Consider the following 18769-nt stretch of genomic DNA (forward strand, 5'->3'; position numbering starts at 1 on the left):
GCTCTCGTTTCGGAGCCAAGATTCTCTTTGGATCAGTGAGCCAAAATAGTTAGTTAGTTAGTTAACTTTCTTTGTGTTTTAATTTCCAGCAACGAAATCTAGTAGGTACCAGGCATAGATATATGTTAAGTACATGAATGTTCATATCTCATGTTAATTCAGATTGTAGTTTTAAAATGAGAGCGTAATTTCGATTGCGTGGCGGCGGCTACGTTCGTGTGACTCTTAAACAAAATAACTGGGTACTGCAAGTTGATGACTTGTCTTATTCCATAACAAAATTTTATAGCCAGCAGTAAGGATGTAATTTCCCAATTCAAGTATAATTATTAAATGGCAATATTGTCACAAATTATGAATTTATGGTTGATTCTCGTGCCAAGTTTCATTTTCTATTTTTCAGTTTCATAACTAGTTCCGAATTAGGAATTTTTCCCTTTCTATAGACTGCTTATAACTCAAAAAATTTTTTGGACCTAACTATCAAAATTTGCCTCGAAAGCTAAGTGGGAGCATAATACGAGGTTTTAAGATGGAATCACATCAAAAGCTTTTTCATCTGTTAGACAAAAGCTTTTGGGTTACTTCAAGGGTTAGGCGTTTGCAAACAATGAATTCGGTTCACTCATTTGTCATTAGAATAGATAAAAAAATCACAAGCGTCTGTTATTAGTAGTTAAATTTTCCTATATGAAACTGTACTGTAGGTTTTGTTATTGCAACGTTATAAATACGAGTTGGTTGGTATTCTTAAGTATAAACTTAAGTGTGATCATTTTTTCCCCAGATGTGTAAGAAAAATATAATGTAAAGCGCTATACGATAATTTCATTAAGACCAGAATAAGAATATAAAATGTAAACAGCACTGCGGCCCGGTAGCGAATTTAGCAGTGCTCGCCAAACAAAGTTATAAAATTTAATGAGGTGCCAAAAATGTTCAAAAAGAACGTGTGTAATGCGTGGCTAATCAGAGGCGGCCGCTCCAGGGCGCAACGAGCCATTCATTATCAGTCATTGCGGGATGTTTTGCTAGAGTTAACATTTTCGGGATCAAGCAGTTTCATTTCGGGGTTGGTGACCGTCAAAGTGGTCGGTGAGGGATAAAGGACGTCATATTTTATTATGTCGGGATGCCGTTGACAGGTGGGAGAAGTGGAGGGGAGGGGTGGCAGCCGGCGCGGCGCCCGCGCTCGCGTGGCCCTCTCGCTTGAGTCACGCGCGCCTCGTAATGCTTGCATAATAATAATGACGGATGCCGATCGCGCGGCGGCGCCTTTGATCTGCGCCGCGTTTGATCTCGCCGCGGAGCCGGTCCCGCTGCCCCTGCGCACTGTGCACAAACGAGCCGCCGCTTGCCTTACCTTTATTCGGTCCGACGCCGCGCAGCGAGAAGTTCGGCCCTTCGCTCTAAATAGAGGCTTTATTTTGTAAACAGCGGGAGAGCTACTGTGCGCGGGCTAGGCTGCAGAGTAGTGCGCTGCGGCTGGCCGTGGAGCGCGCGCGTCAGTATGGGGTGTACTCCGAGCTCGCCTGCCCACGCTGCCCACCCTGCCCACTGTGCCCAGCCTCGGCGCAGGCGCTGCCAGTGATGAGTGCGCGCTGCGGCGAACGAGGCCGCGCCTGCCTGCCCTCGCGCTTCCTCTGGATCACATGGATACTCTGTGTACGCATTTATTTATTATTTTGATAACAGTGTTTGTTTATATTGTGACGCTAGAGCTTGGCTCTACAATATAATTGGCAATCGTAATGAAGTGGAAATGTAGCTGAAATTATTTCGATTACCTACTCTCACTTTAAAATACCTATGAACGGTAGGTATTTTTTAAATATTAATAAATTTAATTGTTATAATTATAAACTACATTATAGTTTGCCGCGTCTTCGTCTCTGTAGACTAACCCCGGAACTAAAACTAACATAACAGTCCTTACATACATATTAATTTGTTCCATGGTATAAGCGTGAATAGTTGTTAACAAACAGAGTATCTTTCGAATAATTTATAATGTACACCGTTATAGGGCTTAATGCGCAATTCCCTCAAAACGGACCTTATTTTTATAAAAGGAACCCCACAATGAATACCATTTTGATTGATTACTTCCGTAATATTCCATTTCTAAACGCAGCTCCTTTTACCAAACTTAAATTAATTAATGGAAAATTATTAAAATGCCACAAATTAGGCACTTAACAGGAAAATGCCATTAAAAGACAGAAAATAATGTCATAATTAATTAGCAAGGATTTATGTCGAATTCCTTTTTTTACGGTACGAGGTTTTAACGAAAAATAAAAATACTGGCATCTTTTGAAATTTTTGCTTTGTGATAGGTAGTTTCCGTAGGTAAGTAGGTTTTAATGTATGATAAAATATTTGACATCAATTTATAATTATGAATTTATTTATTTATCGTATGGCAATACACACTTCTTAAATTAAACTTAACATCAAAATCTACAATTCCGCAGATACAAACTCGCGCTTTCTATGAGGTTTTTAAAATCCTCAAAATTAAAAAAAAAACCTCAATAATTATGAATGTCTCATCAGTAATATATACCTAACATATTTTTTTAATATATATATAGATGTTTATTTTTTTAGTATTAATTTTAAATTATTTGTAGTTTTAGTTTATTTAATAAGTTAGTTTATAATTATATTTATGTTTTTTAAGTTGTTAATACAATTGAAATGCCCTAACATCGTAACTTAATTTATTTAGTCTTTATTTTAATCATATTGTATTGAAGTAACATAAAGTATTTTGACAAGAATTAGCATAGTTTAAATCGCTATATGAATGCTCTTATACGAGTTTCCTAAATCCCTTATGGAATCCATCATCAGAGGCAGAGAGGGAGAGCTCGATCTTGACAAAAACTTAACGAAGAAGATATATCGCCAAACATGAAATACGTGTCGTTGGAGTGTTCTGGTCTTCATCAGCAATTCCACTTCATCAAATGTCACTAAATGCTTGATTTGTTGATGAAAATACGAAAACAATTATATGTATGCCTATAAGATTAGAGGAGTTCCCTCGATTCCTCGGGGATCCCATAATCAGAACTGGATTATGACAAAAATGGGCCGAATCGGTATTTATACACTTTCATAAAAAATCAGTTCTGACACATTAAAAAAATATATCAAAAAGCATACTACAACCGAACTGCGAACCTCATCCTTTTGAAAATTTGAAGTGGGTTAAACAGCGGAGCTTCTCAAAACAAAAAAATACTTATTATAGATTACCTACATATCTTATACATATCGGATACTTCGACCCATCGGGATCTTTTGAGTGCAATCGATCCTCAAGAGCAACCTTTTGCCTACTCAAGAGCTTTTCGACCATCTCCATAAGGAAAATACACAAACCACAGACATGAGTTAATTAAATTGCAAATAACCAACGTGTTTCTCATGAATTATGTATGTATATAGTTCTAAAATAAAATTTCAGTCAGTTTCGAAATGGGAACTCTTGAAGATGACGATTTTTTTGTATCTTGCAATAAGTATTGTTGGTTGTTTTTTTTGTTTTATTTTTTTAGGGAGATTGGAGTACAATGGATTTAAGGGCTGTAGTTGCGCCATTTCCACCTCTAGTTGCCTAGTTTTCTTATCAAATCTTGATCATATTATGTATGGCAACGGCACCAACCATGAGATATTTAAGAATTTATTTTGATATTTCACCTGTAAAATTTCTACCACCGCGTATCAAAAACTAAATGTCCTATTCGTCTTTTATGATTTCGTCCGTTTCGTTCGTTTTTTGTTTTTTTCTCCATAGGCCGGTCCGCACAGTTCAAAATGTATGAGAAATCTACATTAATTCTCACATTAGAGATTTTTTGAGATGTGATTACCTATGTTACAAATAATATATTTTGAAAAAAATCTCCACAAAATATGTCAATTTGTTTTTATAAATCCAAATTATTACTAAAAGAGAGAAATAAACCAAAACATCAATCCCCACACTAGAGATTTTCTAATATGCTGTTCTCAGGCATATACTCATTAAGTATTTATATTTTCTTCCAGCTTGGCACAGAAACCTGCCCCCAATAACTTTCTTTATTAAAAATTTTTCTTACATAAAAATAACAACTAATGTGTACATAAAAATTACATGTTAATTAAGCTCTTTATATTTACTATATTCTACAAAAAAATCTCTAACGTAAATGAATCCGTTTAATTACTATTAAACATTTTTGTTTCGATTTTTTTTTGTTGCTTATAGAAAATGGACACTCGACTTTTGTTTCACCTTCATAAATCTCTTACTCATGTTAGTGTAATAACAAAAAAAATCTCATGTATATGTAATATTGTATGGAATACAACCATAATTATTACGACGTCCAAGCTATTTAAATTACCCACGCAGGCACTAACTGACGGGTACTGATTCACTGTAGAGAACGTTTGATCGACTTCCATATCTCCGTCTCACTTCAATGTTCGCGGTAGACGATCGGTCCGCTTGAACTGCCGAGAGTTCGCGATGCGGTCGACCGTTAATTCTCCCATGACTAACTTACCCAGTTTCATCGGTACGCGTAAAGATTGTTTACGCATGTTTAATTTTGATTGCGCGCTTACTTAACACACCTCAGGCAAAGCTCCGATAAAACGCGCAATGCATACATTGCGGCATATATCTCACGTATGTCAGCTATGAGGCTATGTCGCTATGACATAGCAATGACAGACAGTGGCAGTTAGTGCCAAATTAGAATACAGACTTTTTTACCAACCATAAAGTTTAGTGCAAAGAGAATTTTAAACTCCTTAGTGAAAACCTCACGGTTTGTGCGAAATTGAGCGTTAAGCTATACTATGCTAATAAAGATGATGGTGTGATTTACGGAAATTAATAATAGATATAATTTATTTTATTGTATAATACATTCCCGTTTCATTTACACCCAATATTATATCTTTTTCCGTAATCAAATGCGTTTATAATTACTGTAACCGTCTGTTCAAGTTAATTAATACTATTTTATGCTTACGCCATCTACTATGTATGTACAATAATTTAAAGTCCTAATTCTGCATGTAAACCTATCAATCTTATGTGCTAATAATCATTACCGCGAACAGATGGCGTTACGGGTCCTAAAAATCATCAAGTATAGTTGTTTACTTCAATAAAGAGTCTTGCACTACCTATCTGCATGAACGCTGCATTTTTAATTCTCCCACATCTCTCATCGACCGGTACAAAAGTGGTCCTTACCGAACGGATATAAGAACTATATTAGAGTGACATCGAAACTAACCTCAATTGCTGTTTACGTTTTTACGAATTTAAATGGATTTAAGAAGAAATTTAAGTGAAAAAACTGTATAATAAGTGATAAATAGACTTGATAAGTGTATACAAACGTTGGTGTGTGTATATCTTCATTATGGAGAACTATATAAATGAACAAGAAAACGTGTACGCGTTGTTGTCGAACACGATTGCAAATTACAAGAAATCACCGAAACAAAGATTAACTAGTGGTTATGTACAGTTACGGATGGAAATATTGACCGAATATTGGACTCAGTTTCACAGCAATCACATGGAAATGTTGAAATTGGTACCTAAACAAGATCGCGGAAAGTATGAATATTTCACAAAAGATTATTTTATGGAAGTCGAAGAACAATACATCGAGCTACGGTCAGATATGATGGACTTGTTGTTGAAGTTAAATTCACGTATCGGAGAAAGTGCACCGAGTTCACATAACCCTCCAACTGCCACTAGTGTTAGTGATGAAGTCCGTCTGCCTAAAATTAATATTCCACAGTACTCAGGCAGTTATCACGAATGGACTTCGTTTCACGATATGTACACATCGTTAATACACAATAAAACCACACTCAACAAAGTGCAAAAAATGCATTATTTAAAAAGTTGTTTATCAGGTGAGGCGGAACAATTACTTAAGCATATACCTATAAGCGAGAGTAATTACGACATGGCATGGAATATTTTATTAAAAAGATTCAACAACAAACGAATTATTGTAAACACCATTTTGGCACGATTAGTAAATCAACGAAAATTAGCGACGGGAACATCGAAAGGGTTACGAGATTTGTTAGACACCACAAGTGAATGTATGAATAAATTGAAAAATCAAGATATACAAGTTGATAGATGGGATACACTGGTAATTCATTTAATTGTAAATAAATTAGACGCCGAGTCACACAAAGAATGGGAACTCGAGCTCGGGTCCCTAGAGATTAGTGAATTGCCAACACTAAACATGTTGAACAAGTTCCTGGAAAAAAGATTTCGTGTTTTGGAAATGATACAAGCTCCATCGTCGAGTGCACCTGTAAATAAAAGAAGTTTTCATGTAAATAAAAGCGAACAGAAATGCATTTTTTGTAACCAAGACCACCTATTATACACTTGTAAGGAGTTTACGAAACTGGAAGTAGATAAGAGAGTGGAATATGTGCAAGGCTGGCGGCTTTGTTTTAATTGCCTGGTACCGGGGCATTCAGTCAAGTTCTGCAAACATCGATCTTCTTGCCGCCGATGTGGGAGAAAACACCACTCTCTGCTACACAGCACGTGGAGCCCGCAGTCTCAGACACCTGCGCCAGCTCGGGAGACATCAGCGCCGCTTTTAGAGGATAAAGAAGATATCAAGGAAGAAAAAGAAGATAAAAATAAAAAGAATATTATATCTCACCTCACTACGGGGAGTCACGCGCGGCTGATGCCAACTGCATTAGTGCAAGTATACGCTGAGAACGGAGAAAAACACTTGATGAGAGCGCTGTTGGACCCATGCTCACAAGAATCTTTTGTAACTGAGGCCGCAGCACAAAGGCTTCGTTTACGACGTACCTCAGTAAGTGGGCATGTCACGGGAGTTGAGAAAATGAAGACTACCCTCAAGTATGTAACAGAAATAGAGTTCTCATCAAGAATCGAGCTTAAGATGAAGATGAAAGCAACTACGTACGTTGTACGTCACATCACCGACATTATGCCGGAGAATGAAGTGAAGATGGAAAACTGGAAACATGTCGAGAAGTTGTGCCTTGCAGATCCAACATGTCACACTCCAGGTCACATCGACTTGCTTTTAGGAGTCGAAGTTTGGAGCGAAGTTATTAAACCTGGAGTGATCAATGGCCCCTCAGGAACACCTATAGCACAAGACACTCACCTGGGGTGGATTATTTGCGGAAATGTGAGGACAGAGCACACTGCCACAAAAAACATCGTCAGCATGCATCTTAAGGTTGATGTTCACAGCATGCTGAAGAAGTTCTGGGAGTTAGAAACCTTAGAAGAAGAAAACAATACACTAACCTCAGACGAAAAGAAGGCAGAAGACATTTATGAGAAGACACAACAAAGAAAAGAAGATGGTCGTTACGTGGTCAGGTTGCCATTTAGAGAAGAACCACCTGTGCTACCACGTGACTCACGAGAGATAGCAGTGAAGAGATGGATGTCGCAAGAAAGAAGATTAGATAAGAATCCAAACTTAAAACAAGATTACAACGACGTCTTACAAGAGTACCTAGATCTGCAACACATGAAGAAAGTAGAAGATAAAGAACTAACCGAGAATTGTGTGTACCTACCACATCATGCTGTTGTAAGAGACGACGACGACGACGTCCTGTCGGGGCATGAAACAGAAGATCAAGCTAAAAGAAATCAGAAAGAAATCACAGCAATTCTCAAAAAAGTTGGGTTTGAACTTCAAAAGTGCAGTTCAAATAGTGAAACCTTCATGCAAGAGATTGAACCTTTAAAACGATCACCAAAGGCCCAAAGAGAAGTAGATGGTAGAGACAGTATTAAGACTTTGGGTATAATTTGGAACACTAAAGAAGACAAATTACAAATAACGAATAATTTGAAAGACTTACCTAAACAACCTATCACGAAGAGGAATGTTTTAGCTGATATAGCTTCATTATTTGATCCGATGGGTTGGCTGGCGCCTGCGGTAGTCAATGCTAAAACATTCATGCAGAAATTATGGCAATTAGGGGTTGGTTGGGACGAAGAACTCGCAGATGACGCGAAGGAAGAGTGGCTGAAGTTTAGAAACGAGATTCCTGCATTGACAGAAGTAAAGATAAATCGCTGGATACATACCAATGCAGACAAAAGTTCGATTGAGGTTCATGGATTCGCTGACGCCTCGATGAGTGCTTACGCAGCAGTAATATACGTCCGAGCTGTCGACACAGACGGGCAAGTACAAGTATCTCTACTTACGGCTAAGACGAAAACAGCGCCTTTGAAGCAAATATCCATGCCAAGATGGGACATGTGCGCTGCTGTTCTGCTATGTAGACTCCTGAAACATGTGGTCAGCATATTAAAAGTTCAAAAACATCAAGTATTTGCCTGGTCAGATTCACAAGTTGTATTGTCATGGATAAAAGGCGATCCAGGTCGATGGACTCCTTTTGTAAAAAATCGAGTCACTGAAATTAAGAAAATGAATGAGATAAACGGATGGTATTATGTCAATATTAAACACAATCCCGCAGACCCAGCCTCACGAGGAGTTTTGCCGAAAAAGCTCTTGACAAATACACTCTGGTGGGATGGACCGGCGTTTCTCAAAGAGCCAGCCATAGAACTTACGGTAACCGAAGTACCTGAAACAGACTTGGAATGTACAAGGGTTATTATAACATTAGTTACTGCAACTAAAGAAAATGTAGAGGTTTTAATACTTACCTTGATGGATAAATACTCGTCGCTCGGGAAACTGGTGAGAATAGTCGCATACTGTCGTAGATGGATGCTGCACCTGAAAAGAAAGAGAGAAAATAAAGATCACTTACCAACTTACCTGACGACTGAGGAGAGAGATGAAGCACTTACCATTTGCTTAAGACGATCCCAGGAAATCGAATTTCAAGAAGAAATTGAAGATTTAAAGAGTAAGAGACAGCTGAAAAGAAAAAGTCGATTGTTGTCACTCGCCCCCTTTTTAGATCCAAAGGGTGTGTTGAGAGTAGGCGGCCGACTACGCCATGCTGATTTAGAAGCTCAACAGAAGCACCCCATTATAATCTCGAAGGACAATGCTCTGTTACCTCTTCTTCTAGCAGAAGCTCACAGCAGCACTCTTCATGGCGGTCCGCAGGTGATGGTGATGTATCGTCAATCAGAAAACTGGCTAATCAACATGACTAATAAAATAAAGAAATATGTACTCAATTACATCGTTTGTATCCGGCAGCGAGGAGAAACCAGCAGTAAGCTCATGGGAGATCTACCTGCTATGAGAATAAAACCTGCCAAGCTTTTGTTGATCAGCGGAGTAGTTTTTTCGGACATAGGCGATTTGGTATTGGTCAAAGACCAACGATTCCCGCCTGAAAGCTGGCCGATGGGGCGTATCATAGGAAAACATCCTGGCCCTGATGGCTTAACTCAGACTTATGAATCACGAACAGTGTCTGGTGTTATACCAAGATCTATAACTAAATTATGTGGTTTGCCTTGTGTAAAGGACTCCGTCCTTTCCGGGGGAGTATGTTCAAGTTAATTAATACTATTTTATGCTTACGCCATCTACTATGTATGTACAATAATTTAAAGTCCTAATTCTGCATGTAAACCTATCAATCTTATGTGCTAATAATCATTACCGCGAACAGATGGCGTTACGGGTCCTAAAAATCATCAAGTATAGTTGTTTACTTCAATAAAGAGTCTTGCACTACCTATCTGCATGAACGCTGCATTTTTAATTCTCCCACATCTCTCATCGACCGGTACACCGTCTGTGTAGTGTACCATAATATACGCGATGGTTTGTCCTCCGGGCCCAAAATCGATGATCCCCTTTGATTATTTATTTTAAATGAACGTCAAAATCCAGACAGGAAATTTGATTTTGACATTTACGGCTACTGCCGTAGCAGTCGACAGCAATGTCGCGCTTCAATATTGCTGCAGTCGACTGCATTGCTGCAGAAAACGTGAAAAAGGTCATTCAATTCAATGGGTAGTAGAGTTATGAGATGAAATGACGCAATAATGAAACTTTAGTTAATTAACAATATTATATTAAATCATTATTACATACTATTTTACTCGCAAAAAGGTTTACTACCAACATACTTCTTGGTGCCCAAATGAAATAAATAGTACATTTCGATGCTAGTGCGGAAAGTATGTCATTACTTCACGAGTACCGAGATAGGTATCTTGGCAAGACTCGGGACGAGTGAAGAATGACATTTCCGCACGTGTATCGAACGACGTTTTTTAACACAGTTGCGAAAAAATAATAAAAACAACAAGTGAGGAATAAAAACAACAAGTAAGGAATAAAAACTTGGAAACTTAAAACGCCGCTTAGTAAGAAAAAACGCCTCTTTTTTGACATGCGTTTCGGCAGCTATTCCTTTAAAGTGATATTTTCCAGAATGAACAATAAATGGGCTACATTGTCCATTTTTTTATTTAGTGCAAATCGCCACACTGTAATTGTAACAGGGAAAATTGTCACAAAAAATTACATAACATTTAAATTTTTTGTAAACAACTCATTTTTTTGTATGGAAAGGTCTAATAATTTTTTCATAAATGAATTCCTCGTTCCTAAATTATACGAAAATGATATATAAGTTGCCCTAGTTGCTAAGAACAGGAAGAAATATAGCATAGATTGGACTTGGGGAGCCGACCCTTTCACCCCCCTTTTGGGGGGCGTTACGATCTCGTGGCTACCGGGCTGAATCAGTTTTATTTGCCCTAAGGAACAATCAATCGTGCCAAGCGGCATCGCCTGAGACAAAAGTGCATACTCAATGCGCTTACTTACCACTATAATTTAATAATCAAATTAATGGGCCCTGGAGGGAAATTCTCTGAAAACCTTAAGTTAGCTCATTTTACTTAAAGGAGACATTCCTTTATTTTTAAAAAGAACCTAAATTGCATTCAAAGGTTTTTAATTTTTTTTTTCAATTTTGCTTGTCTAAAAATATTCTTGAGTACTAAATATTCGATTTTATGGAAATTTTGTACGACAGACGAGTGTAAGACCTAATGTTTCTTGAATAAATGTTATCATTAACATTAACTGTATCGACGTGGTATCGACTAGTAGAATAAAATAGGGAGTGTTTATTGTTTGGAATTTTTAGTCGGTTCGATTCCCAGGCGAGACAAGCGAATTTCAAAAAACCTTTGAATGCAGTTTTGTTTCTTTTTAAAAATAAAATGAGCTAACTTAAGGTTTTAAGGCACTTTCCCTTCAGGGCCCATAAAAAAATTCCACACTGTATATTCAGAGCACGTCTTATTCTCAACTGTTAGACCTTAGACTAATATAACTTGATCCCAAGTTTCCTTACAATTATACGTAATCGAGGGCCAGGTTCATACTGGTTTCATGTCGCGATGCGCTCGCTGACAAATACCAAGCGGTAAGAATTGCTGACATTTGCGTCTTTTCACTCACACAGCTCCCGCTACTAAAAGCATCGGATGACAGGATCGTTGAAAAGGGACAAACATATCGTTTGACGTTACGTTACTCTTCTCGTGAATTGTCAAAATTTAAAATTCGAAATTAGCTTTATAATTTGTCCGGGCGGCTATTCGAAGTATAACTAAGTGGACGGTCCTTACTAACCAGTAAGATTCAGATCAAGCATAATAGATAGTTGTAAGACTTCAAGGGTCTATTTATATCTGACACAGCATCCAGTATTCTAAACGTTTTGTGAATAGATATAAAAATTTGACAGCTATCGTTTTTCATATAAAGACAGACACTTAATGCATTGAACTATTGAACCTTAACGCAATGCCATAAGCCATAAGGTATACTTTCCTAATATACCTTGAGGCTAATTCGAACTTTGTTATTAAAGATATCATTTTTTTAATTTGCGTGTGCGTTTCGCTCGTACTAGTTAAAATATGTTTTGGAGCGAGCGAGACGGTCGGGCGAATGATAACAAAATGATATATTATTGACATCTTAAATAAAGTTCGAATTGGCCTCTGTGAATGCCTGGAAATACCGCATACTTTTTAATTTTTTTATGCTGGAAATTGATTTAATTATCGAGAGAAAAATGAATACGTTATTCTTCCATAACTTGTGCAGTTACTGGCAAAAAACTAGAAATGTCCATTAATTGTGCAGAACATTATTTGCTGTTTGTTTCCAAAATCTTGCTGCTATTCTACAAATATAGTAGTGACTCGGGAGATTTTTAAACATGATCGATACAACTACTTCATAACCACCATAGTAAACTTTTCTCTCGGTGTGGGAGTTCCTCGGTCATGAAAAACTTACAAAATAATAATTTGTTTCAATAAATCTATAATTTACATTATTGTCGAGAGATATTCTGACCGTGTAGTCGTATAAGCTTCATAACCCATTCTACAAAAAATATCTTATGTGGGAATTATTGTTTAAGTAGTATAAAAGATTTAAAAAAAAGTTTTATTTCTCAAAAACGGGAACTGATATCAAGTTGTTACTTTACAGACGGGTATTCAATATGATATAGAATTCACTCATGTAGAAAAATTTGAGTGTGCATTTAATGTAACTTAAACTTTATATTGACTCCACTACCAGTCATGGACAGAGTGGTTTAATTTCTTTTAAAACAGACAAAAATTAACGGAACGTCAAACTTAAGCAGCTCTATGACTTGTTTATGGTAAAATGTTGCCAGTGACTTGTTTAGAGGCTGATATTAAATAGAGTCCGTCTAAGGTAACTCTGCACCGACTCGAATAAAACGAAGTCTGGCGTGTCATTATAAACGGCATATTTTCATAGAAATTTTACATTAATGATGACATTCCCACAATTTGTCGTTACAAATACCATGCTGAGTCAGCATGGTCTGACTCTACTGGATTTGTGGTTTACGTCTGATTATTGGTGTCACCTACAGGATTTATGGTTTACGTCTGATTATTGGTGTCACCTACAGGATTTGTGGTTTACGTCTGATTATTGGTGTCACCTACAGGATTTATGGTTTACGTCTGATTATTGGTGTCACCTACAGGATTTGTAGTTTACGTCTGATTATTGGTGTCACCTACAGGATTTATGGTTTTCGTCTGATTATTGGTGTCACCTACAGAAGTTGTGGTTTACGTCTGATTATTGATGTTACCTACAGGATTTATGGTTTACGTCTGATTATTGGTGTCACCTACAGGATTAATGGTTTACGTCTGATTATTGGTGTCACCTACAGGATTTATGGTTTACGTCTGATTATTGGTGTCACCTACAGAAGTTGTGGTTTACGTCTGATTATTGATGTCACCTACAGGATTTGTGGTTTACGTCTGATTATTGGTGTCAATAAGGGTGTATAACTCATGGCTGTAGGAAAGCTTAGCTCGGTTAAAACCCCATATTGAAAACCGTAGTTATACCAGTCAATCCATTTTGGAGACAACTAGAAATATTCATTAGTGCCATGGGGACTTAGGTACAGTCAGCATCAATAATAGCAGATAGAACAACACGCCAAAAGTATGTATGTATAAACTATGGCGAAGAATAGAAGCCTATGGAGGAACAGAAGGACATGATGTCACGATCCTAAGCATTAAATAAATAAATAAAATAAATAAATAAATATTATAGCACATTCTTACACAGATTGACTAAGTCCCACGGTAAGCCTAAGGAGGCTTGTGTTATGGGTACTCAGGCAACGATATATATAATATATAAATACTTAAATACATAGAAAACACCCATGACTCAGGAACAAATATCTGTGCTCATCACACAAATTAATGCCCTTACCGGGATTCGAACCCAGGACCATCGGCTTCACAGGCAGGGTCACTACCCACTAGGCCAACCCGGTCGTCAAAGCATTGAGGGACCGACTGAAGAAGAAGATGTATAAACTCTTTATTGTACAAAATACAAATATGGCACAGGATAGGCAGTACAAAGTTAGTCAGTTAGTTACACAGTTAAAGTATACGTCGTCCTCTAATAGCTTTATAAATAAAGATTTACTTCCCTACAGTTTTCGTTACGGGGCGAAAAGCTATGAAATTAGTAGGGAACAAAGGATATGGCGAGACGCGCGAAACTTGCGATGGGAGATTTGGCCATTCCGCGGGTTTTTACCTTTTTTTCTAAAAATATTCTTCTAATAAAAAATTTGCTCGGCCGACCTTCCGGCTTTTAAAATTTTACAGCTATGGCATGCAGGGTAACGATATACAACTGAAAAAAAAAGAAAATTAGACACGTTTTCGTGTTTTTAGGGTTCCGTAAAACGGGACCCTATTACTAAGACTCCACTGTCCGTCTGTCTGTCTGACTGTCACCAGGCTGTATCTCATGAACCGTGATAGCTAGACAGTTGAAATTTTCACAGATGATGTATTTCTGTTGCCGCTATAAATAACAACAAATACTAAAAACAGAATAAAATAAATATTCAATTCTGGCTCCCATACAACAAACATGATTTTTTTTTCCGTTTTTTGTGTAATGGTACGGAACCCTTCATGCGCGACTCCGACTTGCACTTGGCCGGTTTTTTTCCTATCAACTTTAACCATTTAACGTTGTGGTTAGAGTCTGCCCTTGCAAATATGGTCTTGTTTAACGTGTAAAAATTCAATACAATAAGATACAGGCACGAGTACCTATAATTATATCTACCGCACTGTATTACACGTAAAGACATATCTCTCATTGAAAAGCTATTAGAATGACGCAAAGTCTAATCCGCTACTATTAATGCTGTTCCTATGATATTAATTAATGTATGCAGAATGGAGAATAAATTTTGCTTAGGTACTATTTAATTCGAATGAATGTCTGATTAGCGTTGATGCCGTAGATATGTATATTTTGAAATTGAATTAACATAATTATGAATAATTATACATGTTATTATTCCGATTTCATTTAAGGTATTTGTCGTTTGACTGACATTTAAGATTTCAGTCTTTTTATTTATACGGAAAACCAATATTTGTATGGGTTATGTTGCCCAAGAGAGTTAGATTTTTACTACCAGATAGGTGATTTATCTAAATTAAATAGATGTAGAATATTGCAGCAGTTACGGTGGTGTAGTCTGAAATCGTACGTAGGCGAACAACACGCGAACGCGAAGATAGAAGTGTCCTACGTGGGCGATCTCGTTGCGAGTTCGCGAGTTGTTCGCTTACGTAAGTTACGTAAGACGCAGCGTAAGCGATCCTACATTTGTTTAGCTGTCAACTCTGTGCTTTAATCAACTAAATGTAAATTTACAGGAGGCTCTAACCACGTGTATTGTTGCCACTGTCCCGCCGGACAGTCTGCGGCTGACGTGGCTCTCCAACTCCTCGCTCGTCTGCAACGATGCTTCCCCGGCCGGGTAGGTCTCATATGATGTGACATTAAAGAATGAACCACGCTAGAACGGTTACACATCAGTTTTCTATAGAGTTTTCTATAGAAAGCATCATGTACAAAACACCGGTCACTGTCGTCACCGGTCATAAAAAAGAAGTGTCGCAAGCCTCGGCCCGTACCCGGACCAGTGGCCGAACGTTAATTGCAATTACCCATTAACCAGTACAAATTGAACCGTAAACTGTAACCGTCCGTTTTGGTTTACGGTTCAATTTGTACTGGTTGCCAACACTGACCCGGACCGTTCTAACGTGAGTCATCATTTAAGGGGCTGTCAACAACTAATGTCCTTGAAACTTTTCTACTAGTCAAATCAGTCTTTTTTCAAACTGTCAAAACGATTAGCCAACTAACTTATATGAAAACTGAACTGTAACGTCACGGTCAAGTGACTCCCTTTTTTTGTTCTATCCGATTTATTAAATACAATTTGTGTCAAAAAATATCTGCTCTCAACGTTTTTCTAGTAATTACTTATCATGTGCTTTATTTTGTCCATGGTGTGAAATAATTTATTTTAAACACAGGAAACATCCCCATTGATTATAAACTGATCTTTTTTTCTTTAGTGTATGATATCTATGTCAGTTTATATTTATGTATAGTTATGTGCTCACATAAGAAAAAAACAAATCAAAAAATATTTCATGAAATATTATATATATATTTCATAATATCATATCCCTATTGATGCTACTGAAGCAGATTTTTAAGAACAACTAGAGTCAGACCAAGACAAGTCTGCAACGACTTTGATAGCACACGCAGTGCAAGTGTTAATACGTCATAATTTCATAGAAGTTTGACGTTTAAAATAACACTTGTACCGCGTGTGCCATCAAAATAGCTGCAAACTTTTCTTGGTCTAACTCTATTTGTTTTTGTAAAGCAAAAATATACAAGTTATTAATATTCATTAATATTCATACCTAAAAATGTATAAGATCAGTGTACAAACCTAACATGTGCGTATTAAAATATATTAACAACAAACGTACATAAAATGTAAAATTATTCTAACATAAATAAATGCATGCTTTCTTTTCCTTCTCTTCTACTAACAATAGAATAAGTCACAAATGTAAACATTTAATTAAGTAAGAATTGAGCGCGGCGCGCCAACAAACTGGTTACTCCAGTTTGGCGCATTTATAGTATATGTGTAACTGTGTAACTGTATTATATGAATAAATTCATTAAAAAAAAAAAAAAAAAATTATTTCAAAGATCGTGGCCTTAATCGATACATGATTGAACGAAATCGGCTCGATAGAAAATAATTGCAAAAACTGGTCTTAAAATCACCATTAAACGGTTCTATGTCTTTAGTTTTTTGACTTATGGGTCTGCAATTAAAATCACAATTTCAAAACATTTAGACCTAAACTGCTAACAATTAATCCACATCCAGTAACATGCGACAGTGCTATCTCATTTACTCCGATACAAATAGACAGTGTGCGCGTTTTAGGCATGCATTGACATACCTATATCTAGGGACGGGCCTTACGGGCACTAAGAATAGTGCTAGTTTAGCGGTGTTACCGTGCAGTCTAACGCAACTAATTGTGACCAATTGCGCGCGTGATGTGAACTCATCAACCAATCGCGTAGTGGCGTTAGACTGCACGATTGTCTCGAATTCGTGTGCGTGACACCGCTGTACTGGCCGTGGCCCCGTTCTTATTGCCCGTAAGGCCCGTCCTTAAGATATATGTCAATGCTCTTAAGCCGTATTTATATATGCCATTTTCAACCAAAAGGGTACTTATTGTCGCTTGTCAGTAAGGCGCTATTTCCATATAGATTCAGTTAGAAATTTTGGTTGAAAACGTCATATATAATTATTGAGGATTAGCGAAACTATAGGGACCTTGCGCGTTGCACAAATTACTCGGTTCAGTAGGTACCTACCTATTTTTTCAACTTCTTATTTGAGGTTAATGATTTCAGGTATTATATCCGGCGCGGCAGCAACAGCGAACACTGGGTCGTGTACCTCGAGGGCGGCGGCTATTGCTGGGACGCGGCGTCGTGCGGCGCGCGCTGGCGCCGGCGCCCCGGCCTCATGTCCTCGACACGCTGGCCGCGCGCACGCCGCGCGCCGGCCCTGCTGTCCTCCGACCCCGCCGCGAACCCGCTGTGGCACGGCTCCAACCACGTGCTCCTGCCCTACTGCTCCAGTGACATGTGGGCCGGAACACGAACGGCACGCAATGGTAGCTTTGTCTTTGCCGGCCGACTCATTGTCCGCGCAGTTCTCGCTCAGCTCCTACACGTCGGTCTCTCGGGACGACTCCTCCTCGTCGGCTCTAGCGCGGGCGGCGCGGGTGTCCTATTCCACGCTGACGCTGCCAGGAGAATGCTCCGACCCTACGGTATTAGAGTCGCCGCAGTCGCGGATTCCGGCTGGTTCCTGGACCGGCCGGCTAGAACCCGACGCGCCTCTTCAGCGGATACTGTCGCCCGTCTTGGCCACTCATTATGGCGCGGCTCACCTCCGAGCTCCTGCGTACGAGAACACCCGCAGAAACCGTGGCTCTGCTACTTTGGCTACCGGCTGTACCCTCATATTCGCACGCCGCTGTTCGTGTTCCAGTATCTTTTCGACTCCGCGCAGCTGGCGGCGGAGGGCGTGCGCGCCCCGCGGACTCGTGCCCAGTGGGACGCCGTGCACGATACCGGTTCAGCTATTCGGGACAGTTTGAAGCGGGTCCGCGCTACTTTTGCTCCGGCTTGTCTCGCTCACGGAGCGTTAGCGCGTCCGGAGTGGCTGGCCATAAACGTGTCAGGGATAACATTGCCGCGTGCACTGGGATGTTGGGAGCGCCGATTGTGGGGCGGCGGCGGAGTGGCGAGACACAAGGGCGGTTGCGCGCCGCGACGACTGATCGAGCGGTGCTCGTGGCCGCAGTGCAACGGTTCGTGTCCGCGGCTGCGCGACCCGCGCACGGGTGAGGAGGTGGCGCTGTCGGCGTTGCTGCAGAGCTTCGGGCTGGACGTGCGTGGCGCCGCAGCCGCCATGGGGCTCGACGCGCGCACTCTTACGCGCATGAGCCACAGTGAGCTCCTATCCCTTCTAGCTTCGCACGCATGATGCCGAAAAAGAGACTGTTTGTGCTTAAATGCACGATTTATCTACCTCGTTTTTGTTGTACAAGTACAATATTAATTTTTAATATTTATTGTTTGCTGATACTATTGTATCTTATTTAAGTAAAAAGTGACATATAATAATAGTTTTTTATTTATTTTATTTTCGCTCAGATTTATTCCATGTTTATAGCAGGCTATCTTAAATATTGTTA

At 38.9% G+C, this 18769-nt stretch overlaps 1 protein-coding gene across 1 annotated transcript; it reads left to right on the top strand.

Annotated features, from left to right (window-relative positions):
- The first annotated feature begins 884 nt into the window (after window positions 1-884).
- LOC134744999 (palmitoleoyl-protein carboxylesterase NOTUM-like) lies at window positions 885-18698 on the top strand. The gene is made up of 3 exons (XM_063678964.1): window positions 885-1665; window positions 15320-15423; window positions 17415-18698. Exons 1-3 carry the CDS (start codon window positions 1591-1593, stop codon window positions 18556-18558), a joined length of 1323 nt encoding a protein of 440 aa, XP_063535034.1. The 5' UTR covers window positions 885-1590; the 3' UTR covers window positions 18559-18698.
- The last annotated feature ends 71 nt before the right edge of the window (window positions 18699-18769 follow it).

The sequence above is a fragment of the Cydia strobilella genome, chromosome 10 (assembly GCF_947568885.1).
Source record: "Cydia strobilella chromosome 10, ilCydStro3.1, whole genome shotgun sequence".
In the NCBI taxonomy this organism is placed as follows: Eukaryota; Metazoa; Arthropoda; class Insecta; order Lepidoptera; family Tortricidae; genus Cydia; species Cydia strobilella.